Source organism: Canis lupus, chromosome 29 (assembly GCF_011100685.1).
Source record: "Canis lupus familiaris isolate Mischka breed German Shepherd chromosome 29, alternate assembly UU_Cfam_GSD_1.0, whole genome shotgun sequence".
NCBI classification, from domain to species: Eukaryota; Metazoa; Chordata; class Mammalia; order Carnivora; family Canidae; genus Canis; species Canis lupus.
This window is the reverse complement of record NC_049250.1, coordinates 306129-325639: the sequence shown is the minus strand read 5'-3', so window position 1 is coordinate 325639 and position 19511 is coordinate 306129. Positions and strand designations below refer to the sequence as shown.

Here is a 19511-nt window from a genome sequence, read left to right as displayed (position 1 = left end):
CCCACTGCCCCTTGTTGCCTCCCTTCCTATTTCTGTGAGCCCGGGGCACTTTACTCATAATGGAGTGTTACATTTATGTTTCAACACGTGCTTCACAATTATTTCATCAAGTATTTATCAATTACCTATCATATGCCAATTTTGCTTGTTTATTATTTTAACTATAAATAATGAAAGCTTAAAAAACAAAGCAACTTTGGGATCCCTGGGTGGCTCAGCGGTTTTGGCGCCTGCCTTCAGCCCAGGGTGTGATCCTGGAGACCCAGGATCGAGTCCTGCATCAGGCTCCTGGCATGGAGCCTGCTTCTCCTTCTGCCTGCGTCTCTGCCTCTCTCTCTCTCTCTCTCTCTCTCTCTCTCTCTGTCTTTCATGAATAAATAAATAAAGTCTTTAAAAAACACAAACAAAAAAAAAAAAAAGGAAAGCAACTTTTGGGAGGAGGGAGCCCTTGTGTGTTGGGTAGGGAGGTAGGAATACAGGCAGGTAGATGACTCGTGAGGCTTATATTTTGGGAATAACAACAACAAACAAAGGAGAGATGTATGGGACATGTCAGTCTGTCTGGCCACAGTGTTTCTAAGAAAATGCGAATTAGTCACTGGATGAACAAAAACGTGGTTGATATTGATCACGAATGGATTTTTATGTTAAGGTCCTTGTCAGTGTTATTGACATCAAAATAATGAAAATGAAATCACTAGAACAGTTAGATCTGTAAATTATAATACAAATAAAAATAATTTTATAGCAGTACAGCCTTATCTTTTCATATTCCCAGTGATCATAACCTGTTTGCTGCCTTACATTTTTCACCTTTGGGGTAGGACCTTAGATTGGAGATATGAAAAGAGAAATGGATTCTGCCCCAACATAGAGTATGTCAGCCATTCATTAAAAGAGAACATTGTTCATTTAAATGCTTTATTTTGGGGAGGTATGAGCAATAAATGATATTTGGAAAATATCTTTTAAAGAGTTGGTTAACTAAAAATGGATATTAAGTCTGATACCTAAAAAAATAAATAAATCTTGATACCTAGAGTATACATTTATAGTCTAAAAAATGAGCAAAGAATTTTTTAAAATAATTTATTTTTAGAGAGAGAGTATGTGAGCAAGCAGGTGGGAGAGGGAGTGGAGAGAGAGAATCTCTAGCAGGTTCCCTGCTCAATGTGGAGCCTGGCATAGGGCTTAGTCTCACAACCCTGAGATCACGACCTTAGCTAAAATCAAGAGCTGGATACATAACTGTACCCCCCCAAAATGAGCAAAAATTTAATGACTGTACAATTTCTGTATGTAATGCCATCCAGGAGCTTCCTATATGTCCAAGATTTCTTTCATGAGTCTTTGGCATTAACTCATTTTCTTTGTTTTGTGCAGATGTTTCTTTCTCAGCAAAATAGAGGAGAAACTTACTCTTCCTCTAGGTGATCATAGTTTGTCCATGGATGAAGAGAGAGATTCTAGTGATAAGATGGAAGTGCAGGAACAGGGAGAAGAGGTCTGTTCTCTGATTAAGAACTGTATGTTCTCCATGAAAATGAAGATGGTAGAAAGTGCAAGAAAGCAGGTAGGTTTGTGGTCTTCCATTGTAGCACAGAATTTTCTTAAATTAGCTGTTTTTTAGACTTAGCTTTTCCTTAAAATCTGAAGCCTGAATGTAATTGAGTAGTATCTTTTTCTCTTTAGTCAACTTGAAGAAACACTTAAAATCATCCAGAATACTCTAAAGTTTGTTATACATTAATTAATCATTAGGAAATGATTATTTTCTGTTATTAAAAAAAGAAAATAAATCCGGTATCAGATTTGATCTTGTTTAAAAAAATCAATGATTTCCAGTTAGTTGAAAATCATATTTAGGTTTATTTTGTGGAAATCTGTCATATGATAATAATATCCTTTCTTAATATAAATATGCTTTGCTTATATGTTACATATAAATATATTAAATCTGACTTTTCATGTAATTAAATCACATTTGAATATACTAGGGGAGCTTGCTCATTTAATGACCTGATATTAATAGATTGCTATTATAAACCAAAGAATGTATTCCAGTAGAAATAAGTAACATTTCTGTTCATAAGTGCTCATTTATAGGTTCTTCTTTGAGATGCGTTTTGTATCAGTTAGGAATTTTTATATTTCAAATAACAGAAAATTCATCCCAGAGCAGCCTAAGTGAATAAAAGAAATTTATTAGTTCCCATGAATAAAGAAGTTTAGAAGATCTGGCTTAAAATATACTCTGAACTATTATCATCAAGGGCTTGCTTTCTGTCCTTCAGTTCTCTCTTCTGCCATATGGTTTTGTCCTCAGATTCTTACATATTGGTAAGATAATCTCTGGCAGCTCATCCTTTGTATTTGGAAATGGCTGTAGATGTTTCATATCATTCTTCCTCTACACTACATCTTCTTAGAATTAAAGACAGTTTTTCTCTATTTCTTGCAGAAAAAAAGAATCCTTTTCATTTGCTCTGATTGCAGCTGGGGCCATCTTCAAGGCACACACTAAGGAGGGTCTGTGTGCCTTCTTAGGAAGTTAGGGTACTTGGACCAGATAAAGGGACAATGCATGCTACCTACTGCTATTCAGACTTCTCCAAAGTGAGGGGGAGGGTCCTGATGAGAGAGGGAAAGGAAATGAGCTGCAAGTATATTATTTAGAAATATGTAAGAATCACTAGGATCACTAAAAACCTTTCATATGGCACATTGGCTTTTCTTAGGAATTTTTCAATAATAAGTAAGGGCTAAATAGAGTTAGCTTGATAGAAGTAGTACTACTAGAGGTGAACAGAAAAAAATAGTTCCAGTCTGAAGATTACATAAACCCTTCAGTGCATTCCAGTTTACCAGCCTGTACTTTTCAAAAGAGCAGAATTGAAATTTGAGTTATGCCTCTTCATTACCAAGCACAACATTACATGGTGGAGATACTGTGTTGAATAAAATACAGAACGTAGACAAACAATTATAGTATGATAATACTAAAGGACGGTCACATGGGAAGGACACCTGACTTAGCCTTGTGGGAACAGAGAAAGCTTCCTGGAGTAGTTGGGAACTGAAAGGTGAAATAGGGTGGTGAGAATAACATAAAAGACCCAGGAATGACCCTGAGCATTTAGTTTCCTGAGTGGAGCTACCATTGAACCCCAGCTTCTATATTAGTAGTCCAGTTAATTAATAAGGGCAGCCCCTTAGGTAGTGGAGGTAAGTGGACAGGTTCAAGAAGAAGGAGGTGTGAGTGAGATACTATGATTGGTTCTGTTTGGGAGGGAAAAGTAGGATCCTTGGGGTTCTGCCTGTGTAGCTGGGTGAATGGGAATGCAGGAAAAGGAGCAGTTTGTGGGGCAGATGGTACAATCAGTTTAGGACATAGTGAATATGGGAAGCTGTTAAGCAAGTTGTGTTTTTGTTAGATAATTTGTACATAAGAAATCTAAAGTTCTGAAGAAAAATATCTGTGCTTGCGATAGAGATCCGAATGCGATCGGCATGTGGACTATCACTGAAGCCACAGGAGTAGATGAGGTGACTGAGACCAGTTGCCAAAATTGGCCTACAGCTTTAGGAGGAGCAAAGGGAGAGATGCCTACAAAGGAGCTGAAATCAAATGGTGACATTACAGTATGACCAAGAAGCTGAGCCCACAGAATTTAGATTACAATTCGATATCAGAAAGCCAATTCAGAAGCACAATTATAAAGCAACTGGTGGCTCTGGAAAAAAGCATAAAGGTTTCAAGAGACTTCATGAAGGCAGAAATTAGATCTAATCAGGCTGAAATTAAAAATCAGTTAAATGAGGGCAGCCTGGGTGGCTCAGCGGTTTAGCACCGCCTTTTGCCCAGTGCGTGATCCTGGGGACCTGGGGTCAAGTCCCACGTCCGGCTCCCTGCATGGAGCCTGCTTCTCCCTCTGCCTGTGTCTCTGCCTCTCTCTCTCTCTGTGTCTCATGAATAAATAAATAAACAAATCTTTAAAAAAAAAAATCAAATGAGAAGCAATCCAAACTAGAGGTCCTAACGACTAGGGTAAAGGAGGTAGAAGAATGAGTGAGTGACATAGAAGACAAGTTGATGGCAGGGAAGGAAGCTGAGGAAAAAAGAGAAAAACAAAAGACCATTAGGAAAGGTTAAGGGAAATAAATGACAGACTCAGAAGGAAAAATCTACATTTAATTGGGGTTGCAGAAGGTGCCGAAAGCGACAGAGGACCAGAAAGCGTATTTGAACAAATCATAGCTGAAAACTTTCCTAATTTGGGGAGAGAAACAGGCATTCAGATCCAGGAGATAGAGAGATTCCCCCCCCCCCCAAAAAAAAATCAATAAAAACTGTTCAACACCTTGACATTTAATAGTGAAACTTGAAAATTCCAAAGATAAAGAGAAAATGCTTAAAGCAGCAAGAGACAAGAGATCCCTAACTTATATGGGGAGAAGTACTAGGTTAACAGCAGACCTCTGCACAGAGACCTGGCAGGCCAGAACGGGCTGGCAGGATATATTCAGGGTCCTAAATGAGAAGAATGTACAGCCAAGAATACTCTATCCAACAAGGCTCTCATTCAGAATAGAAGGAGAAATAAAGAGCTTCCAAGATAGGCAGAAACTGAAAGAGTATGTGACCACCAAACCAGCTCTGCAAGAAATATTAAGGGGGACTCTGTAAAAGAAAGAGGAAATCCAAAGAAACAATCCACAAAAATGGACTAAATAGGTATTATGATGACACGACATTCATCTTTCAGTAGTAACTCTAAACGTGAATGGGCTTACAGATCCCATCAAAAGGCGCAGGGTTTCAGACTGGATAAAAAAGCAAGACCCATCTATTTGCTGTCTACAAGAGACTCATTTTAGACCTAAGGATACCTACAGCCTGAAAATAAAAGGTTGGAGAATCATTTTACCATTCAAATGGTCCTCAAAAGAAAACAGGTGTAGCTATCCTCATATCAGATAAAGTTTATCCCAAAGACTGTAGTAAGAGATGAAGAGGGACACTGTATCATACTTAAAGGATCTATCCAACAAGAGGACCTAACAATCATGAATATTTATGCCCCTAATTGGGGAAATGCCAAGTATATCAATTAATAACCAAAGTTAAGACATATTTACATAATAATACACTAATACTGGGAGACTTCAACACGGCGCTTTCTGCAAATGACAGATATTCTAAGCACAACATCTCCAAAGAAACAAGAGCTTTATTATTTTTTTTTTTTAATTTTTATTTACTTATGATAGTCACACAGAGAGAGAGAGAGGCAGAGACACAGGCAGAGGGAGAAGCAGGCTCCATGCACTGGGAGCCCGACGTGGGATTCGATCCCGGGTCTCCAGGATCGCACCCTGGGCCAAAGGCAGGCACCAAACCGCTGCGCCACCCAGGGATCCCGAAACAAGAGCTTTAAATGATACACTGGACTAGATGTATGTCACAGATATTTTAGAACTTTACATCAAAATGCAACTGAATACACATTCTTCTCAAGTACACATGGAACTTTCTCCAGAATACACCACATACTGGGTCACAAATCAGGTCTTAACTGATACCAAAAGATTGGGATTGTCCCCTGCATATATTCAGACCATAATGCTTTGAAACTAGAACTAAATCACAAGAAGAAATTTGGATAAAATTCAAACACAGGGAGGTTAAAGCAGGGGGATGCTGCTGAAAGATGAAAGGGTCAACCAGGAAATTAGAGAAGAGTTAAAAAGATTCATGGAAAGTAATGAGAATGAAGATACAACCGTTCAAAATCTTTGGGATACAGCAAAAGCAGTCCTGAGAGGGAAATACATCACAATACAAGCATCCCTCACATAATTAGAAAAAACTCAAATGCACAAGCTAACCTTGCACCTAAAGGAACTGGAGAAACAACAGCAAATAAAACCTACACCCATCAGAAGAAGAGAGTTAATAAAGATTCAAGCAGAACTCCATGAAATAGTGACCAGAAAAAATGTGAAACAGATCAACAAAACCAGGAGTTGGTTCTTTGAAAGAATTAATAAGATAAACCATTAGCCAGACTTATTAAAAACAAAAGAGAAAAGACTCAAATTAATAAAATCACGATTGAAAAAGGAGAGGTCACCACCAATCCCAAGGAAATACAAATGATTTTAAAAACTTATTATGAGCAGCTATACGCCAATAAATTAGGCAATCTAGAAGAAATGGACGCATTTCTGGAAAACCACAAACTCCCAAAACTGGAACAGGAAGAAATAGAAAACCTGAAAAGGCCGATAACCAGGGAGGAAATTGAAGCAGTCATCAAAAAACATCCCAAGTCACAAAAGTCCAGGGCCAAATGGCTTCCCAAGGGAATTCTATCAAACATTTAAAGAAGAAACACTACCTATTCTACTAAAGCTGTTCTGAAAGATAGAAAGAGATGGAATACTTCCAAACTCCTTCTACGAGGCCAGCATCACCTTAATTGCAAAACCAAAGACTCTACCGAAAAGAAGAATTATAACCCAATATCCCTGATGAACACAGATGATAAATTCTCAACAAGATACTAGCCATTAGGATCCAGTAGTACATTAAGAAGATTATTCACCATGACCACATGGGATTTATCCCCAGAATGCAAGGCTGGTTCAACACTTGTAATGCAATCAGTGTGATAGATCATATCAGCAAGAGGAAAAACAAGAACCATGTGATCGTCCCAATAGATGCAGAGAAAGCATTTGACAAAATACAGCATCCATTCCAATCAAAACTCTTCAGAGTGTAAGAATAGAGGGAACATTCCTCAGCATCTTAAAAGCCGTCTACAAATAGCCCACAGCAAATATCATTCTCAGTGGGGAAACACTGGGAGCCTTTCCTCTTAGATCAGGAACACGACAGGGATGTTCACTCTCACCACTGCTATTCGACATAGTACTGGAAGTCCTTACCTCAGTGATCAGGCAACAAAAAGAAATCAAAGGCATTCAAACTGGCAAAGAAGAATTCAAACTCTCCCTCTTCGCAGATGACATGATACTGTACATAAAAGCTCCCCCCTAAGATTGCTAGAACTCATACAGCAATTCGGCACTGTGGCAGGATACAAAATCAATGCCCAGAAATCAGTGGCATTTCTATATACTAACAATGAGACTGAAGAAAGAGAAATTAAGGAGTCAATCCCCCAAAACATAAGATACCTAGGAAGAAACTTAACCAAAAAAGTAAAGGATATATACCCTAAACACTACAGAACACTTCTGAAAGAAATTGAGGAAGACACAAAGAGATGGAATAATATTCCATGCTCGTGGATTGGAAAAATTAACATTGTGAAAATGTCAATGCTACCCAGGGCAATTTACACATTTAATGCAATCCCTATCAGAATACCATGGACTTTCTTCAGAGAGTTGGAACAAATCATCTCAAGATTTGTGTGGAATGAGAAAAGACCCAAATATCCAGGGGAATATTGAAAAAGAAAACCAGAGCCGGGGGCATCACAATGCCAGGTTTCAGGTTGTACTACAAAGCTGTGATCATCAAGACAGTGTCATACTTGGACAAAATCAGACACATAGATCAATGGAACAGAATTCAGAACCCAGAAATGGGCCCTCAACTCTATCAACTAATATTCAACAAAGCAGGAAAGACTATCCACTGGAAAAAGGACAGTCTCTTCAACAAATGGTGCTGGAAAAATGGACAGCCACATGCAGAAGAATGAAAGTAGACCATTCTCTTACACCATACACAAAGATAAACTCAATGGATGAAAGATCTAAATATGAGACAAGAATCCATCAAAATCCTAGAGGAGAACACAGGCAACACCCTTTTTGAAGTTGGCCACAGCAACTTCTTGCAAGATACATCTAAGAAGGAAAGGGAAACAAAAGCAAAAATAAATTATTGGGACTAAGATAAAATCTTCAGCACATCAAAAGAAACAGTCAACAAAACTAAAAGACAGCCTACAGAATGGGAGAAGATATTTGCAATGACATATCAGGTAAAGGGCTAGTATCCAAGATCTATAAAGAACATATTGAACTAAAAAAAAAAAAAAAAAAAAAAGAACATATTAAACTCAACAGCAAAGAAACAAACAATCCAATCCTGAAATGGACAAAAGACATGAACAGAAATTTCACCAAAGAAGACATAAACTTGGCCAACAAGCACATGAGAACATGGTCCACATCACTTGCCTTCAGGGAAATACAGATCAAAACCACAATGAGATACCATCTCACACCCATGAGAATGGTGAAAATTAACAAGACTGGAAACAACAAATGTTGGAGAGGATGTGGAGAAAGGGGAACCCTCTTGCACTGTTGGTGGGAATGTGAATTTGTACAGCCACTCTGGAAAACTGTGTGGAGGTTCCTCAAAGTGTTAAAAATAGAACTGCTCTACGACCCAGCAATTGCACTTCTGTGGATTTACCCCAAAGACACAGATGCAGTATAACGCTGGAACACCTGCACCCAAATGAGTATAGCAGCATTGTCCACAATAGCCAAACTGTGGAAGAAGCCTCGGTGCTAATAGAAAGATGAATGGATAAAGAAGCTGTGATATATGTATACAATAGAATATTTCTCAGCCATTAGAAACGACAAATACCCACCATTTGCCTCAACATGGATAGAACTGGAGGGTATTATGCTGAGTGAAGTGAGTCAATCAGAGAAGAAGAAACATTATAAGGTCTCGTTCATTTGTGGAATATAAAAAATAGTGAAAGGAAATAAAGGGGAAAGGAAAGAAAATGAGTGGGAAATATCAGTGAAGGTGACAAAACACGAAAGATTCCTAACTCTGGGAAACAAAACGGGTAGTGGCAAGGGAGGTGGGCGGGGGGTTGGGATGACTGTGTGACGGGCATTGACGGGGGCATTTGACGGGATGAGCACTGGGTGATAATGCTATATGTTGGCAAATTGAACTCCAATACAAAAAAAAAAATTTAAAAGACTTCCACATAACAACCAACGAAATAAAAAATAATGTATACATCAAAATTTAAAAACTCCTTTGCCTCAAATAACACACTCAAAACAGTGATGAGACAGCGCATACAATATGAGAAAATACTGGAAATCATATATCTGATAAGGGTTTACTATATAGAACACGTAAAGAACTCTTTATACCTGAACAACAGAAACACAAACTACCTTATAAAATGGGCAAAGGATTCTATTTTTTTAAGACTGTTTATTTGACAGAGAGAGAACATAAGCAGGGGGATCAGCAGGCAGAGGGAAAGGGAAGAGCAGTCTCCCTGCTGAGCTTGAGCCTGATGTGGGGGCTGGACCCCAGAACCCTGGGATTTTGGCCGGAGCTGAAGGCAGATGCTTAAGTAACTGAGCCACCTAGGAGCCCCTGGGCAAAGGATTCTAAATAGACATTTCTGCAGAGCAGATATACAGATGGTCAACAAGCATATGAGAAGATACTCAACACTATTAGCTATTAGGAAAATGCAAATCGAAACCACACAAGATACCACTTCACACCTACTGTAATCAAAGAGATATTGACAAGTATTGGTGAAGATGTGGAGAAATTGGAACCCTCCTACATTGAGGATAGGAATGTAAAATGGTACAGATGCTGTGGAGAATAGTCTGACAGTTCCTCAGAAAGTTACACATAGAGTTACCATGTGACCTAGGTATGCAGGAGAAATGAAAGTGTATGTCCACAAGAAAGTTGTATGTAGATGTTTATAGTTAGAATTATTCAGAATAGCCAAATGTTAGAAACAACCCAAAATCTATTAATAGATGATTGAGTAAATAAAATATATTCTCTCCATGCAATAGAATATTATTCAGCCATGTGAAGGAATAAGGTATGAATACACACTATAACTTAGGCGAACCTGGAAAAGGCTACACTAAGTGAGAGAAGACAGATAAAAATCACCACGTTTTCTTATTTCATTGATTGGAAATGTCCAGAATAGGCAAATCCATAGAGACAGACATGAGTGGTTTGCCCAAGGCTAGCGCAAATGGGGAGCAAATGCTTATGGACAGCGTGTTCTTTTTGAGTTGATCAGATAGTCTGCAACTAGATAGTAGTGATGGTTGCCCAACTGTATACTTGAAATGTGAATTCTATCCCCATGATAAAAAGACACGTACATAATTTAAGCTGAGGAGATGGAGTTGCTGCTCTCAGGTAAGTTGTGTCATGCAAAAATGGAAACAAGCCAATTCAAAATTTCTGTCAAAAAATTTTATTTCTAAGTCATCACCCATATGTCATCATACCACTTTTTTTCCTTCTATAGCACAATTTCTCACTTGCCATGAAACTACTAAAGGAGCTTCGTAGAGAGTCAAAAACAAGAGATGACTGGCAGGTGAAGTGGGTGCACACCTACTGCCGGCTCAGCCACAGCCGGATCCAGGGCCAGAGCTGCCTACAGCAGATTCTCTCAGCGCTGAAAACAGTCTCCTTGCTGGGTACTAGACTGTACTTATCTATGGAATTAAGTTCAGCAACACTATTTTGTATTATGTCTGTATCTTTTAAAACTCTACTTTTGCTGCTTTATCTGACATTTAGGATTTAAATCTTCTAATTTTATTAAATGTTTGGAGCCAAGGTACTTTGTGTCTTATAATGCTATAGAATATGGTACCTGGAGATTTTATTTCTTAATTGATCAAATACAATTGAAATTAAGGTTTTTTCTTTAATACTTATGCAAATTGTAGGTCTAATAGTTTAATTATTTATGAGAACCTTGTTTACCTACAAGAATTGCCTTTTAAAAAATTGAATGTGAAACACCTTTTTCCTCAGTTTTTCTCTTTTTATAATAACATAGCCTTCAAAACTGAGGGGAGAAAAAATTTGTGTGAGTTTTGGATGCATTCCACTGCTTCGCTACCTGTGTCGGGGGTGCATAGCAGCACTATTACTGACCATGCTTATAACCATATTCCCATGATTGACCCTTCAGTAGGATGGGGAATGATATCAGAGTATCAGTTTCAATAAAAATGCAAATTGAACAAAAGGCCTTCATATTTATCAGGATTAGAAAATCATCCTCATGATTGCTTAAATAATATTTTTAGGGTTTTTTGGTGGGTGGAATGGGGGAGAGGAGGAGGAGTTTGCTGATACTAAGATAACATTAATACTCATAATAATAATTCTACAGTTTTAGTAGTCGTAATATGGCTGTAGTTTTCAACAGTTTGGGGAATAGGGCCAGTAGTTTTGAACATGTATGTGAGGGTAATCTGGCAGAGAATTTTCATAGGTGGATGAGCAGTGCAGAGTGGTTGATGGCACTTGCTGAGTGACAGCCCTTCCTCTTTTGTGCCACCTCACAAAAGACTGCAGCGCGAGCTGTAGTTTTGACCAAGGCTGGTAAGCTCTCTTCCCTTAGCCACACTAGGGAAGATAGAGAATTAGACCTGTACATGCAGCATCATCTGTTGCTTTATTAGCTTTAGGTCACACTATCAACTTAAAAATCTCTAGTTATTAATGTATATGCACAAATGCATTAAAAAGAGACATTTTCTTTCCTTCATAACAGAATTAGGTGCTTTGACAAAATGTAGAATGATGGCGCTTGAATAAAAGTTCATTCAGTGTTTTAATTGCCTTAGCCTCTGTAGACTTTGATACAGTCACTGCTAACAAAGAACATTTTTCATTAATATGAGCTTATGAAATTCCCTAACCAATGTTTGAAGCCAGTTTCTTATACTTTCAAGATTTATTTTAATTTCTTAATAGAAATATGTATACTCTGAGTATCTTTTTAAATTTATGGCTTTCATTTATTTCTGAGAAAATCGTGTGTGTGTGTGCATTTTTAATCCAGCAGGAGAGAGCACATCAAGTTACTTCAGCAAAAATGTTCTGGCTTTCCATGACCAGAACATTCTCTTGGGTACAACTTACAGCATCATAGCTAATGCTCTCCGCAGGGAGCCAGCCTGCCTTGCCGAAATCGAGGAAAGCAGGGCTAGAAGAATCTTGGACCTTTCTGGATCCAGTTTAGAGAATGCAGAAAAGGTAATGAATACTGAAAGAGTGAACTTTTGATGTTTGTGTGTTGTACATCCATAATGTGCAGCTTTCAGGCTGCACGAAAGCAATAACAAGGAATGATGATTGCTTTGTGCTTTGAAAATGTATTTGACATTTATGCACAGCCAAGTTTCTTTGTGGAAAACGGACATACTCCATGTGTTTCCTGTTTATTTGAATGATACAATTTGTTTTAGTATTTGAAGTGAGAAATTTTGTTGGATTGATGTGGACAGTTCTTCTAAGAATTTTGTTAATGGATTTCACCACCAGTTGCCATTCAGACATCCCATTAACTTGTGGAGCAAACCAGCCCTTTCCACTTTTTTAGGTAGTGTCTGCTTTGCCTCGCTTTTCTCAGGTGATTTTATATTTTCCATAGTAGGCAGCCTCTTCTCATCTCACTGTGCACCTCACTTTAGTTGTTAGCCTTGCTTTCTTCCCCCTCAGTGTTACTACCAATGGCTATGCAGGGCAGTGAAGATAAAGTGCCAACTTCCATTTCTTCTTCAGTTCCTGACAGGCTGCATGACCCCCACTGATCTTTTATGCCAGGTCTGCATGACTAATGGACCATCTGGTTTTTCAAAGTCCTGAGGATCATAACTGAATCATTCACTATTTCACAATCAGGGCAGACAAACACTTTTTTCCATTTAACCAGCATTCTTTGTTATCTCATGGCTCACAAATCACAAGTGTTCTTTTTGTATCATTACAAGTAGAAAGTAGAGTTCTTCCAGAAACATTAAGCTGTATTCACAGGTTCACAACTGAGAGCTCTGTGAATTCTAGGTGATCGCAGTTCTGTACCAGAGAGCCTTCCATCACCTTTCTGAGGCTGTACGGACAGCGGAGGAGGAAGCCCAGCCTTCTCTCAGAGGCCAGGGTCCTGTAGCCAGCCTGACAGATGCTTACATGACACTGGCGGATTTTTGTGACCAGCAGCTCCGCAAGGAGGAAGAGAGTGCATCAGGTGAATTACAAATGGAAAAACCATTTAGTTTGTCACATTGTGCTAGCCAAAGTTTTAAGACTTCTTTAGGTACTTTAGGTTTCCTGTTTGCTTATTTTTCTTTTATTCTTTTATTCAGTCATTTAAAGATTTTTTTGAGAGTGTGTGTGCATGCATGAGCAGTGGGAGAGGCAGAGGGAGAGAGGGAATGTCAAGCAGATTCTGTACTGAGTGTGGAGCCAAACTCGGGCTTGATCCCATAACCCTGGGATCATAACCTGACCTGGAATCAAAAGTCAGACAGTCATCTGACTGAACCACCCAGGCACCCCTGCTTGTTTGTTTTTAAATGACAGTTATTCTGAGAAAAATCTTGTCCTTTTAAGAGGCCATGGCATGTTGCTGAGTGAAGTAAGTCAATCAGAGAAAGACACTTATGTGCTTTCACACACACATGGAATATAAGAAACAGCATAGAGTATCAGAGGGGAAGGGAGGGAAAACTGAATGGTAAGTCATCAGTGAGGGAGAAAAACCATGAAAGACTCTTAACTATAAGAAACAAACTGAGGGTTCTTGGAAGGGAAGTAGGTGAGGAACGGGGTAATTGGGTGACGGGCATTAAGAAGAGTGTATGAGGGCAGCCTGGGTGGCTCAGCGGTTTAGTGACACCTTCAGCCCAAGGTGTGATCCTGGAGACCCAGGATTGAGTCCCATGTCAGGCTCCCTGCATGGAGCCTGCTTCTACCTCTGCCCGTGTCTCCACCTCTTTCTCTCTCTGTGTCTCTCATGAATAAATAACATAAAAAAATCTTAAAAAAAAAAAAAAAAAAAAAAAGCATATGAGGGAATCCCTGGATGGCTCAGCGGTTTGGCACCTGCCTTTGGCCCAGGGCGTAATCATGGAGTCCTGCGATGGAGTCCCACATTGGGCTCCCTGCATGGAGCCTCCTTCTCCCTCTGCCTGTGTCTCTGCCTCTCTCTGTGTGTCTCTCATGAATAAATAAAATCTTTAAAAAAAAACAAAACATATAATGAACACTGGGTGTTATATGCACTGATGAATTCCTGAACTCTGCATCGGAAACTAATGATGTACTATATATTGGCTAATTGAATTAAATAATTTTTAAAAAGAGGCAATGACATCCTTAAGTAACATGACCAGCACATAAATAGCCTCAAGCTATATCTTTCCATATGCTTAGTTTATAGTTTCTACATTTTACTTGTAGCTCTTTGGTAATATTGGCTATGTGGCCTGTGTTTTACTCCTGAAATAAATTCAGTAATCAGCAGCTGCTCTATGTTCCCACGCAGCCCAAGAAGGAAACTGTGCTGCATGTAGAATGCATGATCTAATGAAGAGTCACTCTCAAGATGGAAACTTTTACATACGGCTGCAAACTGGGTCTCGTGTCTGTTGATCTAAAGTACTTGTTAAAAAGAGAACAGTGACAATACAAAATATAAGCCCAAAAAAGAAGTATCATTTGTTACATTTATAGTTTATGTGTATACAAGTGGATGTACTGACCATTGTTTTCTTCTCTCCTATACTTGGTAGTTACTGAGTCTGTAGAACTGCAGACATATCCAGGCCTTGTGGTGGACAACATGTTGAAAGCTTTAAAATTGCATTCCAGTGAAGCCAGGCTGAAGTTTCCCAGACTACTGCAGATTATAGAGCTGTATCCAGAAGAGACCCTAAGCCTAATGACAAAAGAGGTTAGTGCCTATATTCTAGTGAAGAGAACTTGACAGAACTTAAAACATGTTTCTGTTTATATCTAAACACATTAGTATGTTGCACATAGTATATAGTAAAATGCAATGCACATGTTACAGTTTTTCCTAACCAGCATTGCATTTTACTATATCCCAAAAACAAACATAATTTGAAGCCGTATAAAAAGACTGTTTACATTTACCCATTTTCCTCGGTGAGTGTTGATAAGAAAACTGTGTCTGAACAAGGATAACAGGGAGACGAGGAGGTATGTTTAGGACAAAGGTGGGAATTTTCTACAGCGCATTTGTGGCTCATAACAACTAAGGTGTAGTCTGGAACATCTGTTGGTGCCTTATGCTCAGTTTATTATTTATCTCAGGGAAAGAGAGTACATTTCAGCTGGCATCACATCCCCAGTGACCATAGTGCCTCCTGGCAGCACCAAGTTCATCAGGGTCCTGAGGCCTTTGGGTGTGTGGGTGCTCCCCAACAATATTCTGCTTACCACTTGTATGTCCTGTGCAGACCTCCCCTCCACAGGGCTGCATTAGCCTACTGTCTTCCTGTCGTTTGAGCCATCTGAAAGACTTCTTAATGACTTTTATAGATGTTTAACTGCAAAATTAAGTTGATAATATAATTGTTTAAATGAGTAACATAGCACTCAGCTTTATGTAGTAAATTTTTAAATAGTACTGGTTTCTGAGCTGTGGAGACTCAGTGCCTGGCAGGGCTTTACCACACCCTCTGACCCTTTTGTGGGTTTCGAAGGATGGGATTATTTTTAATAGGTCCTAAAAAGTAATTTCAGAAATGTAGTGTATACATGTGTGTGTGTTTTTCTTAAAGATTAGTGAAGAAATCATTAAATTATGATTTAATTTCCCCAAAATAATATTTTATTTATGTATGATGAAGATAGCATTTTGAATTTGTGAGAAATAAATGGAATGTTCAGTCAATGTTATGGCACCAGGGAGTCACTTGAGATGGGGAGCTAAGCTTTATTGAGCACTTCATTTGAGCCTTGTGAACCAATGCCTTTTACCCCCACACACTTTGCCCTTTCCTCACTTTATAGATAAAGGTAGGAAGCTTGCCATGTTCATTCCTTATACCAAAATTCCAAGTGCATCAGATTTTATCTTAAAATTAACACATTTTAAAAGCATGAGAGGAAAAAGGAATACATGAGCAAATTTTGAAAATGGCCTTGGAATAAAAAGACAAACACCAGAAGCTATAAAGGAAAAGAACACTTCCTGCAGGGGGAAAAATTCAAAAAGCAAAAATATATACAAAGTTAAAAAAAAATGCCAGAAAAATATTTGCAACACATACTAGAGATAAAGAGCTGATGTCTCCTTCTACGAAATAAATAGATCAGTAGAAAATGGTCAGAGGAAATGCATGCATGATTTAATATGTAAGGAAAATAAATGTAGGCCATTTACCCTCACAAACATGAAAATTAAAATTAGATATTTTTCACCTCTCAGATTGACAATAAATTTTTAAAAACTGTCTCCTGTGTTGGATTTTGTAGTCAGACTAATACATTTTTTTAAGTTGAAGCATGGTTGACATAACAGTATCATAGGTTTTAAGCATACAGTATAATGATTCAAAAGTTCTGTGCATTACTCAGTGCTCATCACAACAAATGTGGCTACTATCTGTCATTGTATGAACAGTACTATTGTTGAGCAATATTCCCTATGCTGTACTTTACATTTCCTTATTTTATTACAGGAACTTTGTACTTCTTAATCCCCTTCCAGCTGTTTTGCTTATCCTGCCACATCCCTCCTCTCTAACAACCACTAGTTTGATCTCTATTTAGGAGTCCATTTCTGTTTTTTGTTTGTTCATTTTTTTTTAGATTGCACATATAAGTAAAATCATACAATATTTGACATTCTTTGTCTGACTCATTTCACTTCACATACTACCTACTAGGTCCATCCACATAATCACACATGGCAAGATTTCATTCTTCACAAACCACATCCTCATTATCCATTCGTCTATCAATGGACACTTGGGTTGCTCTTATATCTTAGCTATTGTGAATAATGCTGTGATAAAATGGAAGTGCAGGTATCTTTTCGAATTGTGTTTTTGTTTTCTTTGAGTAAATACCTGCAAGTAAAAGTACTGGATTATATGGTATTTCTATTTTTAACTTTTTGAGGAACCTCCATACTGTTTTCCACACTGGCTGCACCAATTTACATTCCCACCAACACTACCCAAGTGTTGCCTTTTCTCCTCATCAGTACTTGTTGTTTCTTGTTTTTTTGATACTAGCCATTGTGACAGGTGTGAGATGATATTTCATTATGGTTTTGATTTGCATTTCCCTATTGATGAGTGATGTTGAACACCTTTTCATGTGTCTGTCAGCCATCTATATGTCTTCTTTGAAAAAATGTCTATTCAGATCTTCAGCCTAATTTTAATCAGATTATTTTTTTGTTTTGAGTTATAGGAGTTTCCATTTAGCTTTTAAAAATGAAAATTTGAAAAATCTTTTTGGAGGGAAATCTAGCAATATAATATTTCTTTATAACTGTTAATGTTCACATTAACTTCTAGAAATTTATCCTCTGGGCACATACAGCACAAGTAAGATAAATATATAGAGATGTCCATTGTAGCATTATCTGTAATAGCAAAACTTGGAAGATACCCTAAAAATGCATTATACAGCAGTAATTAAATGGAATACTATACAGCTATTAAAAGGAATGAGGTAAATATATCTATACATCTAAGAAAAACCAGCAACAGTGTATCTAGTCTGATTCCCTTCTTATAAGGAAAGGATATTTGTGTACATGCATACAAAACATCTAAAAGAATGGAATGGTGCTTCAGTGAAATAAGAACTAAGAGGGCTAAGGGCGAGAAGACATTTTATTTTAGACTTATTTTTATGCTTCTGATTGTAGACATATTTTTTATATTGGACACAATACTTTCATAATAAAACAGTGTTAAAAGTTTTATTCATTATTAAGTTACAGCTTTCTATGTTTTAGATTTCTTCCATTCCTTGCTGGCAGTTCATTGGCTGGATCAGCCACATGGTGGCCTTATTGGACCAAGAGGAAGCTGTTGCTGTCCAGTGCACTGTGGAAGAGATTGCTGATAACTATCCACAGGCAATTGTCTACCCATTTATAATAAGTAGTGAAAGTTATTCCTTCAAAGATACTTCTACTGGTCATAAAAACAAGGAGTTTGTCGCAAGGTGGGTTGATCAAATACTATATGTTATAAAGTGTATAGTAAAAGCAAACACATGAGGGCTCAGTTGTAGCATGTGACTCTTGATCTTGGGGTCCTGAGTTCAAGCCCCCTATTGGGCACAGACCTTACTTTAAAAAGAATTTTAAAAAGTAAACATATGGAAGCTTGAGTTTGTCTTCAAATCAATTAGAGCTGTCATTGAAAAGTAGAAAATCTTCGACATCTATTTGTTGGATGTATCTATTGCAGGTGTGTTATTTGTTACTGAATTTCTTTATTTTTTTTTTTCTTTTTGAAGTAAACTCTATGACCAGTGTGGGGCTCAGATTTACAAATCAAGAGTTGTATGCTGTACTGACTGAGCCAGCCATGTGCCCCTGAATTTCTTTCTTTCCTTAAAATACATTTCTTCTTAGAATGTTATTTATGAAACAATCTGTCCTTCTAATAGTAGTGGTTGATAATTAGTAATCTGTTGATTGAGGCAGACTAGATGAGATGCTTTTTGAAGGCAGTTTCTGAACTTATTCTTTAATTCAAAATATCCAAGAAGCCTCTCTTAGTAAGGGTTCAGTAGACTGCCTGAACTGTTGTCCTTTTCATTTTTCCACTTGATTTATAAGTGGAGATGGTTGACATAACTAGCAATGGTCTATTACTTTTGTAAGAATATTTGGTAAATGCGTGGTGTTTTAGGCATTCTGTGTTAAGAGCTTTTTCTGTCATGACTAGACTCTTAGTTGGTAATATATAGTTTTATATGTGACTATAAATAATTGTATTTAAATAAACTTTAGGCCTTGATCTTTGGAAGATATTTGATTACCTAACCTTGGTAATTGTTTTATAGGATTAAAACTAAGTTGGATCTAGGAGGAGTGATTCAAGATTTTATTAGTGCCCTAGAACAGCTCTCTAATCCTGAAATGCTCTTTAAGGTAATGTAATAGCTTCTAACTCATAAAACATAGAATTTGGATTGAACTTACTTGCAGTCAACTTGGTTTTTCCCTCTTTCTCTCTTTTTTTTTTTTTTTTTTGCACAGGATTGGACTGATGATATGAAAGCCGAACTGGCAAAAAACCCTGTTAATAAAAAAAACATTGAAAAGATGTATGAAAGAATGTATGCAGCTTTGGGAGATCTAAGGGCTCCAGGGCTTGGGGCTTTCAGAAGGAGGTTTATTCAGGTAGGGATAGGTGGCAGCCTGCCTATATAATAATGGAATCATTGTAACAATCAGTAGTTATATTTTCTGGCTTGTTAATAATCCTGGTTTTAAAATGTCTGTTGAATTTGTAAACTTTTCTTCATGCTCAGATTTTTAGATTTGAAGGTTATATGTAGTTTAATATATTTAATTTTTTTAAATTTAAAATTCGTGAACATACAATGCAATATTGGTTTCTGAAGTAGAATTCAGTGATTCATCCCTTAACTACAACACCCATTGCTCATCACAACTGTCCTCCTTAATACT

General features: G+C 37.7%; 1 protein-coding gene across 1 annotated transcript in view; it reads left to right on the top strand.

The window, feature by feature from the left end:
- The window catches only part of PRKDC (protein kinase, DNA-activated, catalytic subunit), a 217830-nt gene that overhangs the window by 177754 nt on the left and 20565 nt on the right, over positions 1-19511 (top strand). The window contains 8 exon segments of the mRNA NM_001006651.2: positions 1384-1573; positions 10323-10497; positions 11880-12073; positions 12884-13064; positions 14611-14771; positions 17820-18031; positions 18881-18968; positions 19077-19220. Coding sequence (NP_001006652.2) covers positions 1384-1573; positions 10323-10497; positions 11880-12073; positions 12884-13064; positions 14611-14771; positions 17820-18031; positions 18881-18968; positions 19077-19220 — 1345 coding nt within the window.